At 33.3% G+C, this 14,182-nt stretch overlaps 1 protein-coding gene across 2 annotated transcripts in view; it reads right to left on the reverse strand.

Moving 5' to 3' along the window:
• Positions 1 to 14,182, reverse strand: part of LOC126884758 (1-phosphatidylinositol 4,5-bisphosphate phosphodiesterase epsilon-1-like) — an 890,827-nt gene that overhangs the window by 45,927 nt on the left and 830,718 nt on the right. For both annotated transcript variants that reach the window (XM_050650976.1, XM_050650975.1), the window contains 7 exons: positions 8,351 to 8,548; positions 7,574 to 7,727; positions 7,387 to 7,518; positions 6,635 to 6,819; positions 6,310 to 6,426; positions 5,779 to 5,912; positions 3,817 to 4,034 (listed from right to left, as the gene is read on the reverse strand). In XM_050650976.1, the coding sequence (XP_050506933.1) occupies positions 3,817 to 4,034; positions 5,779 to 5,912; positions 6,310 to 6,426; positions 6,635 to 6,819; positions 7,387 to 7,518; positions 7,574 to 7,727; positions 8,351 to 8,548 (1,138 nt within the window). The remainder of the gene's footprint in view (positions 1 to 3,816; positions 4,035 to 5,778; positions 5,913 to 6,309; positions 6,427 to 6,634; positions 6,820 to 7,386; positions 7,519 to 7,573; positions 7,728 to 8,350; positions 8,549 to 14,182) is intronic.

Consider the following 14,182-nt stretch of genomic DNA (forward strand, 5'->3'; position numbering starts at 1 on the left):
TTATAGTTCCATGTAGAGCCTGAAGTCTCACAATTCAAATGGTGTTTGATTTTTTGATTTCAGATAAGCAAAACAGCCGAAATCATGGCAGCAGTTGAGAAACTTTTTTTTATATGTGTCCCTGTTGGCTGATGTAATTAAAAAAAAACACTATATCGACTTTAAAAAATTCATAAAGTTTGTTAAAATGTTAATAAATATGATATAAAAATGATAGATTATTTTATTTAAATCCTTTTCTAAAAAAAAATTACAATAAAGCGTTAAAAATACCGCCTAGACACTAGACGACCCCCTTAAATAAACAATGACAGTGCAATTTTCGATTTTTCTACTATGGAATTATCGCTGTATAGACCAGGGCAGATCTGTTTTGAAGTGGATGTGAGAGGTGGCATTCCGATTTTTGCAGATAAAATTAGGTGACAACTTCAGTAATTATAATTGGCTTATGCTCCTTCTCAAATATGTCCGGAACATTAATAAAAACATTCAAATATTTAAAAATTTCGAAAAACATCGATTTTTTTCAATCGTTTTTAAAACGATTCATTTTGGAACAAAGTCGTAGGGAAATAAAATAAAGATAATTAAATTTTTTATGATATACGACTATAGAATACACTTAATAGATTTTGCATAATAATTTTGCAATCTAATTTTTTTTTAAAAAGATAAAATTTTTTATAAACTTTTTGAACAAAAAGTAGACCAATATTTAGAAGTTTGCTAATTTTTTTACATATAAAGATACGCCCTACCTATCTAATACATTTTACAGAACTTTAGTTGGTTTATTTAATCGGCCTCAGCAATGTTTTAAAGTTATACACAATTTTTTGGCTTATAAACAAATACAGTGAGGACGTTTGAGTTACTAAATACAAATAAATTCATTTTTTCTGTTATTTATCAAATAAACATTTTTTTCTGTTTTAGGACAACAGTAAAATATATCTCGAATTAACTAAATTAAATACTTTCTTCGGTTTGTCTCAATTAATTAAAAAAGAAGTTTGGGCACCCTCTATAAATAATTATGTAATAAATAAAGAATTGAATAATCTTTCAAATAAGCTAACACACGACCCACATTTTCATTTAAAAAATCACCGATTACGTCATCACACCCAGATGGATGACGTTAGTAGTATGATAGATATCCCAAAAATTATAATTTAAATATAAAAATCGACCTGTTTAGGGATTTATCTCCAGAGTTGCCCATTCTCGAGAAAATGAATTTATTCCAACTCAAACGTCCTCACTATATTTGTTTATAAGCAAAAAAATTGTTTATATCCTTAAAACAGTGCTGAGGCCGCTTAAATAATCCGATTTTAATTTTGTAAAGTGTATTGGATTGGTAAAGTACCTCTCGATATGTAAAAAAATTAGCAAACTTCTAACATGTCTACTTTTTGTTCAGAAAGTTTTTAAACATTTGAACTTTTTTTAAAAAAATTTAGATTGCAAAATTATTATGCAAAATCTATTATGTCGATTTTAATGAAATTTGGTGGACGGATTGAGTATGTTGTAAGAATTTTCTAAGTAAAATACGAAGGTTCTAAGTGCAACCAAAGTGGTTGAAAAACATTGAATAAAAAGAGGCTTATTTTGTCCTCTTATTTTGTATTTATTGCTATTTTGCAGAAAAGATAATCATTTAAGATATTTTATACCAGTCGTGTCGTATATCATACAAAATTCAATTATCTTTATTTTATTTCCCTATGACTTTGTTCCAAAATGAATCGTTTTTAAGTTACAAGCAATGAAAGTTGAAAAAAATCGATGTTTTTCGAAATTTTTTAATATTTAAATTTTTTTAATAATGTTCCAAACATATTTGAGAAGGAGCATAAGTCAATTATAATTACTGAAGTTGTCACCTAATTTTATCTGCAAAAATCGGAATGCCACCTCTCACATCCACCTCAAAACAGATCCGCCCTCGTCTATACAGCGATAATTCCATAGTAGAAATCGAAAATTGCAATGTCATTGTTTATTTAATAGGTCAGTTTGGCATTTAATATACTTGCAAATATTTTTCTATAAAAATGTCTCGTTTTGGCACTGAATCTGTAGAGTCAATTAACACGTTGACGGCCAGTGCGTCAAATATATAAGCAAGTTTTTGACACTATATTTATTTTACAAATGAAATACGGAAATTCTGAATCTTATTGCAATCATCAACGAACAATACAAACCTTTCTAGAAAACAAATTGCCATAACATAGAAGCGGCAATTATTGTTATCTGGTCTCTGACATTAGATGGTAAGAATTATATTGATTGTGGGAATTTTTCACTTAATGTTCCAAACACTTTTAATAATTTTCGATTCCACTGAATTCTGCCGTATGTATGTTTCAGTTAATCAGTTATCCAGAGAGGTTGAAATTGTACAACGAAGAGTGCATTTCGGAATGCGCCGCAAAAGATCTTTGATTTTCATATCGATAGCGTCTGAAACTGTAAAATTTATTGAGGGATGGATAAATTTCTTCCTAGTAGGAAAAGACAAGGTCGCTGCTCTGATTTCTGATTGAAAATGGTGTTCAAAATATCTCCAACAAATACATGTACAATTTTTCAAATCGCTACTACTCCGAGATCCATCTGAGGGGGTAAATTTCCATTCCCCATGGAGAGTGGAGAGTGGTTTGCAAGCCTGTTTTTCAGTTTCAAAATTTAATTCGTTTCATTTTTGACGAATTTACCAAATTTTACACCCGCGGTGTTACTATGTGCAAGGTTTGGCTGATTTTGTGTCCTTACTCCTAGCACTAACCCTTCTCTGTTTTAAATGTAGAAGGGTTAGGGGTAGTACAAACAAAATAAGGGCGGTACAATCCAGTACTAACGCAGTACAAACGAAATAGCCTATTTTTGACATTCAGATGGTAAAGAATGCATAGTAGAGGGGTAGCATGTCACTGGCCCCCCAGGCGAATCTAGACGGGTGGGGGCGGTACAAACAAAATAAGGGCGATACAATCCGATACTAACGTAGTACAAACGACCATACCCATCTTGGACCCCCATATCGAAAAAGGGGGGATGACATGTCACCAGCCCCTCCAGGCAGATTTAAAAGGGTGGAGGCATTACAAACGAATGAAGGGTGATACAATCCAGTACTAACGCAGTACAAACGAAATAGCCTATTTTCGACATTCAGAAGGCAAAAAGTGCAGAGTGAAGGGTAGCATGTCACTGGCCCCCCCAGGCCAATCTAGACGGGTGGGGGCAGTACAAACAAAATAAGGGCGATACAATCCGATACTAACGCAGTACAAACGAACATACCCATTCCGGACCCCCAGATCGAAAAAGGGGGGGATGGCATGTCACCAGCCCCTCCAGGCAGGTTTAAAAGGGTGGGGGCAGTACAAACGAATGAGGGGTGATACAATCCAGTACTAACGCAATACAAACGAATGAGGTCTTTTTTGACCCTCAAATCGAAAAAGGAGGGGATGGCATGTCACCAGCCCCTCCAGGCAGATTTAAAAGGGTGGGGGCAGTACAAACGAATGAAGGGTGATACAATCCAGTACTAACGCAATACAAACGAATGAGCTTTTTTTTGACCCTCAAATCGAAAAAGGGGGGGCTGGTGACATGGACCTCAATTTAACTAAAACATTATTTTATTAACGTTTCGACACGTTAATAAAATCATTTTTTATTAAATTCTGGTTTATTTCCCATTTAGAATAGTTAATTACAAAAACATCACAAGGAAATAGCTTCAGAACAACAAATGATATTTAGTTATATAACAACTTTGCCACTACTTACCGATATTAAGGCTTTGACTTGTTCGTCAGTCATCACTTCCATCTGCCGTGTTTCCAAAAATTTCGTAAACGTGGACATCGTTATCACTTGTGAATTGTTCGTATCAATTCCTGCACAGTTCGTGAAGATACTCGCAGCGGCGATTGCATCGAAAATCTTTTTCTGAGAATTAACTACGACACCCTCTAACTCTGCTTTGCTATTTCTCGTTAGTAAGCCTGTAAGAGAAATGTCTATAAATACATAGATTAGGTCTGCAATACTTGCTGGATCTTTTGGATTCAAATCGGGTGAACGAGGAGGCCATTCAATACTACCTAATCTACCAATTAGTTGTTCTGGAAATGTCTTATACAAATAACGCCGAACATTTATGCCAAAAACGGCTGGAGCTCCGTCTTGCTGAAACTATTCGACTCCATCTTACGAAAATTGGTTCCAAACTTGTTTTTCAGGGTAGGTGCAATTTTGTTTCTAAAAACGGCTGAACTAACTGAGTACACACTATACCTGTCCATACATTAATTTTTGTGGTTTTTAAGTATGGCTGTCACGTACCTATCCAGTGTGGATTTAACTCGCTCCAATACCTTAAATTTTTGGCGATTTACATTCCCACTCAGTGTAAATATTGCTTCGTCGGAAAGACTTATCTTGTTAACGAAGTTCTCGTCAGTTACAATATTATTCATCATTACCTTACTAAACTGTTATCTTCGGTAGTAGTCTAGTAATTTATAACAAAACACTAAGTTTTCATTCTAATAGCACATAAAACAACACTAAAAATATTAATCTACATCCCACCAGATTGAAAACAATGGGAACGTTCCCTGGTACCACCTCCGAAGCTTCTAAAATTTGCAAGCCATAACGGATGCACTAGAGAAGATGAGGGAATTTTACAAATTATAATTCACTTCCCATCTACTCAGTGCGGTAAAGGTCCAACGAGAATGGTTCCCTTCGTACTCCAATCAGAGTAAACATGTAAATAAAAAATGAGTAACCATTTTCAATTTCGTTGCAACACGAAACTACCACATCATATTATTGTTCAATCAGAGAGTGCAGCAAGCACCTCTACCAGTGTCGAAACTGATTGAACTAGAATATGATGCGGCTGAAGTTTCGTGTTGCAACAAAATTGAAAATGGTTATTCATTTTTGATTTACATGTTTACTCTGATTGGAGTACGAAGGGAACCATTCTCGTTACAACTTTACCGCGCTGAGCAGATGGGACGTGAATTATAAATTGTAAAATTCCCTCATCTTCTTTAGTCTCAGCATCCGTTATGGCTTGCAAATTTTAGAAGCCTCGGAGGTGTAACCAGAGAAAGTTCCCATTGTTTTCAATCTGGTGGGATGTAGATTAATATTTTTAGTGTTGTTTTATGTGCTATTAGAATGAAAACTTAATATTTTGCTAGCAGTTGCCGGCAGGGCATCCCTGCCATTTCGTTCGTTGCAATCCGTGACTGCACGCCGGGGTTTGTCCTGGTTGGGTGAGAAAAAACAGCATATGTGCTTCCTGATGAGAGACTAAACGTTTCGAAACCGCTAGAGGTGCTTGCTGCACTCTCTGATTGAACTAGAATATGATGCGGCTGTAGCTTCGTGTTGCATCGAAATTTAAAATGGTTATTCATTTTTATTTTATAACAGTTTGCGGTCTACCTGTTCGAATGCCACCTTTTACTCGTCCAGTTTCCCCAAAGCACTTTACAATTTATTTGTATCGTCCTTCGCGTCGCCTTATGGACAGGAAAAGGTTTGGGAAAGTGTTATTGAACAAGTTGACTACTTCAATATAAGATCTTTTCTGTCGCCGTATCCCCTCATTATTAAAACATTCGCTCTTTTTCATTAAAAACCATCTTTACTGTAGAGATTTTAAAACCACATCAAAGAAGCTCAGATTTAGTTATTTAGTAATATGTTAGTATTTAAAAAACTTACCTAACTTTTGTGGTTTCTTTGGTTGGGCCACTTTGGACTTCACGCCATTAATTTTACTAGTATTCACAGCCATACTTCTGTAAGATATTGCTAGTTGTTCGAATAGATCCCGTAGATCCTTCCTAATTAGTAAACTAAAACAAAACACATGATGCTAAGCATATCTTTTAAATGGTCTAATATAACAGTGAAAAAACAGTTTTTCAAGTTAGGTTCAATTTTTTTTCTAGATATACAAAATTATATGTATTTATATTTCATAATAATTTGTTTACCTACAATAAATTAGTAAGTTGCTTACTGTAAATTACTATTAATTTTTAGCATTTGACAAAAAAAATGTACTACTAAATGTAAGGTTTTAAACTTAATTTCGGATTTAATTAAAATGTGAACGCTTTGGTTTACTGCAACTCTGTACAGCAGATCTCGCAATTAGTGTCACGTGCTAAAGCCTATTAATATTTTGACGAAGCTTATCTTGCAGACGAACACAGTATAGTAGGTTATTTTAGTAACAAAATGACTTACCTGAAAGAACGGAAAAGAGTAACAAAATCTACAAAATCCAGTTGAGTATCGTACAATATTGAGCCAACTCTCGGATGTCTGCCATGCCATAGATGTTCCGTTGAGCCATGCCTATCCCTACAAAAATAGAATCATTAAAGAATATTAGTGGGAGAACGATTTTTGTACATGCAGCAGGGTACTATTGTTTAATGTGTGAAATTACATAAACCAGGGATATTTTCTAAAATTGATAGATCCCTTGTTTATGGAATTCCACACCTCCAACAATAGCACCTCGCTAAGTTTAACATTAATGAATCTTAGATAGCTGGTATTACTTTACCTGTCAAATTTTGGTTGGGATGAGTTATACGCCAACTGGCCCAAACTATGATGTCTGGCAACGTCGTGTTGGTGATCCGGAAAGGTAGTAGGCGTAGACTGGCGATGATGCGTGGGGTTTCTCCAATAGCTGCTCTCCATGCACATCGTGGTGGGTTCTACGAATTGAGCACGAAGACTTCTATCCTAAAATTAATATGAGACTGAAGGTAATCTTGAGTTGATGTATGACAAATGAACGATATATGACAAAAGAAGAAAGACAGATAATGGATCAATCGTCAAAAGTCATAATAATTCTATATGAGATAAAATAAGGAATGAAGATATGTTAAGAGAAACTGGAGTCCAGGTTAGATGTCCTGTCAAGAATGCACCCAGAAAGAATCGTGAAATGAGCAAAACACATAAACCTAATACAAAATATCACTAAGAAGACCTAGAAGAAGTGGTATGATAGATGAACATCGACATTAAGGGAGCTGGAATGAAAAAATAAACCAGATCATGCCCTATAAGAAGAAGAAGAAGGTAGACAGAAGAGACAAAGAGGCCAAAAGAACCATGGACGAAAGAAGAGAGAAAACCAGTGAGCTCCAAAGAACTTAGAGACGGACAACGAAGTAAAAAACGTGAATGGAAATTAGGAATTGTCCAATGCCAAAAGAGGTTTTAAACCTCTTGTATATATATAAAGAAATTAACCATTATTGAACATGTAAATAGATAAGTAAAATTAAACATTTTTCTTACTTTAAATGTTTGGTTGCTAAGCAGCTGTTTCTTCTTGATCTTCATCGAAACTTCTCTCCTCAATGCTCCCGAAGATTCCCCAACCTGTCCTCCTGTCACTCCAGCAATGGACCAGTCCCTGCCTCCAAAGGACTGAAAACAAAACAAGTAAAACAAAGATTCTATTTTTGTTAAAGGAAATCCTTACTCGGATGGCATCTGCAGCTAGTGGTCCACAGCAGTATCCATCTTCGTGATATAGCTGCATGTATTGCTCCCGTAACCACAGTAATCTTCTATCACAGAGTTCTTGTTGCCTTGTTAATCCTTTTATTAACCAGCAGAGACCACTAAACCAGACTCTGTAATAAAAAAGTAAATTATAGGTAATAATAATAATAATATCGTATGGCATTTTTGCCGGGGAGATCCTTTCGGACAGTTCCGGCGCCATTTACATCTTTAACCCTGTTTCAAGTAACTAGTGCCGATGTACACTAGCCCAGGGGACCGACGGCTTTACGTGCTCTCCGACACACGGTGAGACGGCTCGTGTCATTATTGGAAATGAAGGTATATGAATTATGAATTATAGGTAGGACAGTGGTTTAACAATGCGCCAGCATTGTGAGCCCCAGTACAAACAATTGCTATATGTACTGGCAAAGACAAGAGCCTTAAATCTACTCTCATCGATACATGTGTTCTTCTTCTTCTCATATCCTTACGCTTTCTCAGGCGTCAGGTTGGGATTCCCGTTCTTGCTTTACCCATTTTTTCCATACATTTCTATTTTTGGCCATCGTATTTAATTTCTGCAATACGCTCATCTTTATTCCCTCCTATTTCTTCTGTCTTCTCATTTTCCTTCTACATCCCAATTAGAATATTTATCTTGAAATTCTTTCTGGTTACCGAGAAAAGTTTTGAAGTAAAAATATGATAACGACATTCTAAAAAAAAACAAAAATATGATGGAACTAACCTACAAACAACCGGTGGGCAAACAATATACAGCAGACGGTTGTCACTCAAACCATATCCGTAAAGTATGGTTAAGGCGCATTCATTGCCTGGTTCGTGATTGAGGCCATATTTTCTAGCCATCGTCGCTAGCTCGGCGTCTTTTTCCGCATCTCGTCCTCCCAGATGGACTTCCTTTACCATTATTAGATCCAAAAAGCTGTAACAATAAACTATGTTAATATTAAATATATATATATATATATATATATATATATATATATATATATATATATATATATATATATATATATATAATCTTTACCTCTTCTACCCTGAGGTGAATAAATTAATATATACCTAAATAAATAGATTTAATATTTACTATCAAAAGCAAACCAAAGTACATGTTAACAAACAGCTGTCAGAGGAAATTGAAGTCAGACGTGGGCTGAGACAGGGTTATGTGTTATCGCCAATTCTTATTAATGCCTACTCGGAAGAGATCCTGAAAAAATCTCTTGAGGGTGAAACACCTGGAATAAAGAGGATGGCACTGTCATCTTAGCCGAAAATATTGGGGATCTTCAGAGGCTGGTGACCAGAATAGCGGAGTATGGACAAGAATACGGTCTATCAATGAACGCCAAGAAGACAAAATTTATGAGAATATCGAACACTCAAAGAAATAACCAGAAAGTCTTCATAAACGGAATCAATCTCGAACGAGTGGACCAATATGCATATCTTGGAACAATTATCAACTCCACAAATGATTACTTCCAAGATATCAAAATCAGAATAAAAGGCCAAAGAAAATTTTAACAAAATATGAAGAGTGCTCTGCACAAGAGATTTGAAGTTGTAGCTAAAAGATAGTTTGGCTAGATGCTACGTTTTCTCGACTTGGTTTCATGGAATGGAAGCTTGGACCTTGAATGCGGCATCAATGAAAAACTGGAATCGTTCGAGTTGTGGGTGTATAGAAGAATTCTGAAAATGTCATGAACAGAACACGTCACAAACAAAGAGGTTCTGAGAAAGATGAATAAAGAAATGGAAGTCTTAAATACAATTAAAACTAGAAAAATAGAATAACTCAGACATATTAAACGTGAAGAGAGATATAACTTGCTCCTGTAGATAATGCAGGGAAAGATTCAAGGAAAAAGAAGCATAGGGAGACGTAGAATATCGTAGCTGCGCAACTTGAGAGAATGGTACGGATGTACCGGGTGTCCCAATAAGAATGGCTCTCGGCCATATCTCAGGAACCGTTTATAGTACAGCTTTAAGAAAAAAATATTTATAACAAAAGTGGCCTCGGGAAAAGCCTGTAAATTATTTTCATAATTGTAGGTCCACCGCTAGAGGGCGTAATTGAGTATCAAAAATTAGAAAATCGAAATTTTACCAAACTTACCAAATGAAAGGGCACTGGAAATCCAATCATCGTATTCTTCATAAAATTCTGCGCATATTTGATTTCACAAGTTTAAGTCTACCTTTGCAAATAAGAGGTGGGGGTGAGTGGGAACATTCTTATATAAAAATGGCTGTAAGTCCGGTTCTGCTAAATCGAATTTTGCATACTTGGTCTTGTTGTAAACAGTTCTTTTTCTTCAATGTAATTATCATATTTTCGAAATAGCCTAATAAGTAATATGCAAGCTAGGAGGCGGTATTTAATTATTTTTAGAAATCTAGTTTCCTTTGGAAAATATTAAATACAAGTATGCATTTTTAATCCTGTATTAAAAAATTAGACCAAATTAGCAACATAATACCGAAAACCGCATGTCGATACCTTTTTTCTATCTCGAGACATCTTCAGAAATGTGTAAATTTTAAACATAACTGTTACTGTCACCGGTAAACGAGGTTAAGGAAAAGTAGTGTGCTATGGAAAAAACAAATAAACATTTTCCAGATGTAAACATATACAATTAATTAAAACAACAATAAGACAAACAAAACTATAAAATATAGCAAAGAAATAAAATCAACTACTTACTTAGTCTTAATGACTGCCTAAATGTTCAAATTGTTGCCCATCATTTTTGATGCTAGCATTTACTCTTTCAAGAGTAGATTGAATAGCAACAGATTTAACTGTTTTAGACTTTTATTTATGGGGACGGATTAAAGACCTTGTTTTTGCTGCTAGGCCCACTAATCGAGGAGAAAACATTATCTAGAATCTAGAGAATACGAAACGCCATTCATAGGGGAGTGCAATTAGAACGAAAACGTGCATTGTTTCGGAACAATTCAAACAAGTTTATATTTTTCTAAAATTTTTTTGTTAGTTTATATACATGTTAAAGTAAAAAGTTCTACTCGCGGATTTGGCCGCTAATTGTTTATTAATTGTTTAAACAATAACAATTGTTTAGTAATAATAATTTTAATAAATTCATCATTTTACTTTGATCAATTATGTTTCTATTTTGTTTTTGGTTATACTGAATCCGAATATAGCATTGCAATTTGAAAATTCTTATACAGAAGCTCTTATACAGTATGTCTGCGTAGCTAGGAACCACATGGAAAACTTTTTTATTATCAATTTTACGAAAAAAGTTATTCTTTATAAAATGCTCTGGATAGTCAAAAATCTAAAACTCAACCATCAGATATCAAATTTTATCAATTTTATACGAGTTATGTCAAAAATATGAATTTAGTTAAAGAGTAAAGTACCTTTATATTTCAGAATATCAAAAAATGCTATTATGAAAAGTTGTTTGAAATTAAAAGCTATGTGTAAATATACAATTACATTATTCTAATCGAAAATTTTTTTTTCAATTTGTTTTCAAATGACGGATACTCATCATTTTATTACAATTAATGATAACTATTTTATTATGACTTTTACGAAAAAAAGTTATTCTTCATAAAATGCTCTTCCTGGTATAATATCTAAGATACAACCATCAGATATTAAACTTTTTTAATTTTATACGAGGTATGTAACAAATATATATTTTTCTTAAGAGTTAAGTGCCTTTATTATTCACAATATTTTAATTAGAAGGATGTAATTGAACACTATAACAAATTTTTTAATTCCAAACAACTTTTCCTAATAAAAATTTTCGTTATTATGAAATTTAACGATACTTTACTCTTGAGTGAAATTCATATTTTTTGACATACCTCGTATAAAATTCATTAAATTTGATATTTGATGATTGCATCTTAGATTATATACGATGCAGAGTATTTTATAAAAAATAAAGTTTTTTCGTAAAACTGATAATAAAAATGTTATCAATAGGTTCCAAGTTACGCAGACATACGCAGTATAAGAGCTAAAAAAATTTTTTTGCTGAACATTTATTATTGTGGAAGTTTATTATTAAATGTATTTTAGGTAAGTTTTCCAGAAAAAAGTTTTGATCACTTTATATAAACATTTTTTAGCTGGTAATTTTCGGTTTTTGTATTACATTTTTGTTATCGTTCTTAATTTTCTCAAAAAGAAATAGCTATTTGTATAACAAGGGAGGAAAGTGCTACCTTTCCTCCCGAGAATGAAGTTTACTGCCCGACGCGTAGCGAAGGGCAGTAATCATTCGAGGGAGGAAAAGGCACTTTACTCCCATGTTATACAAATGATTTTTCCACCTTCCTCAAATAACAAGTCATTTTTTCATTTTTAGTTAATTTATTTATGTAACTAACCAACAAAACTTATTAGAACTAAACCTAACAAGTAGGTACAATATAACTGTCAAATGTCAAATATTATTAATGTAAACATTGTTAAATCAAAATAACAATTTACTGTTTTTTACCATTCTGCAAAATACAGGGTGTTTTATAAATAAACGTTAAAATGTATAGATACTTACGTAATAGAAAATAGATATTGTACAGGGCGTCAATAAATTATATTTCATGAATAAAATACCATGTCGTCACTTTTACTTTTCGAGGAAAAATATTTTCCTCCCTAGGGAGGAAAAGTACAACTTTGCTCCCTACAATCAGGTCCGGAAAAGTATACTTTCGGTAGAGGTAGGTGGAAATAGTATATTTCATTGCTAAAGTAAAATAATTCAGTGAATTTTAAAGATTACACCCTAAGCTTTAAAAAATCACTTATAAAACTGTAATAGATCTGTTCAAACTTGAGTAATACTGTCTTAAAGTGGTGGTAATTCTATAAAACTACGAAGATTTCAAAAATTACATTTATTTGAACGTCATATTATTTGAATTAAATTTTTGAGATTTTTTTTGAATGAAACATAATTTAGTACGATGCTGAAAGGTAAGTTGTCCAAAATTGAGGGTTTTATAAGAAAAATTGTATTAGTTACACATTTTTAAATAATTTTTAAACAAAATTCATGTAAGGTTCACTTTCCGCCCCCACCGCACTAATGCCCATATATTTTATTTCTTTTTATTATAACCATAAGACAGCTGAATTATTCTTCTTTTAGGTTCAATTTGTAAAATTTCATTTGATCCATTAGTTAAAGAATTACATTAAAATAACTCGACCGTGCACTTCGCCGTACGCTAGTTTACAGTGCGCCAATGTTTGTGAGAAGGGTGACTTTAGCGTTATAAATAAAAAATTATAGAAGATACAGATTTCATTTTAGAAAATTCTTTATATAAGGTTATTTTTGTAAAATTTTCTGAATTTTTCAATGGTCAAGTCAGTTTTGTTCTAAAATTTATATTTTCGGAGTTATTTAAAAAAACATCAAACTTCGTTTGTTTAATAAAATATGAAACACCCACTTCTCGAGTAGAACTTTTTGATATGTTGTTTATTAAACATTTCTTAATGAAATTGTCAATCTACTCTTGTAAGAGTAAAAATGTTTGCATCGAAAATGATGGGCAAAAATTTGAACAGTTTGGTCGTCACTAAGTAAGTAGTTGCTTTTATTTCTTTGTTATATTTTATAGTGTTGTTTGTCTTATTGTTCTTTTAATTCATTATATTCGTTTACATCTGGAAAATGTTTCTTTGTTTTTTTGCATAGCACACTACTTTTCCTTAACTTCGATTACCGGTGACATTACAGTTGTTTAAAATTTACACGTTTCTGAAGATATCTCGAGAAAGAAAAAAGGTATCGACATACGGTTTTCGGTATTATATTGCAAATTTGATCTAATTTTGTAATACAGGATTAAAAATGCATACTTGTATTTAATATTCTATTGCATATTGTACTAGCTGGCATATTACTTATTAGGCTATTTCGAAAATAAGGCTCTTACAATGACGAAGAAGAGATGTTTTCAACAAGACCAAGTATGCAAAATTCGATTTAGCAGAACCGGACTTACAGCCATTTTTTCAGAAGAAGGTTCCCACTCATCCCCACCTCTTATTTGCAAAGGTAGACTTAAACTTGTAAATCAAATATGCGCAGAATTTTATAAATAATATGATGATTGGATTTCCAGTGCCCTTTCATTAGGTAAATTTTGTAAAATTTTGATTTTTTAATTTTTGATATTCAATTACGCCCTCTAGCGGTGGACCTACAATTATGAAAATAATTTCCAGGCTTTTCCCGAGGCAACTTTTGTTATAAATATTTTTTTCTCAAAGCTGTGCTATAAACGGTTCCTGAGATATGGAAGGATAGTCATTCTTATTGGGACACCCGGTACATCAAATTAACTTTTCAGAGCAGTCGTCTCTAAAGTCCGAATAGCTATAATGATTGCGACCTCCTTCAGGGAGATGACACTTGAAGAAGAAGAAGAAATAAAATACAAAAAAAATGGCAAAAAATTTGCGATTTTGCAGTAGCTACGACCCTACAGAACGACAACAAAGCAAACACCGAGCATGAAAAATAAAAAAAAATAA

This window comes from Diabrotica virgifera, chromosome 5 (assembly GCF_917563875.1).
Source record: "Diabrotica virgifera virgifera chromosome 5, PGI_DIABVI_V3a".
NCBI classification, from domain to species: domain Eukaryota; kingdom Metazoa; phylum Arthropoda; class Insecta; order Coleoptera; family Chrysomelidae; genus Diabrotica; species Diabrotica virgifera.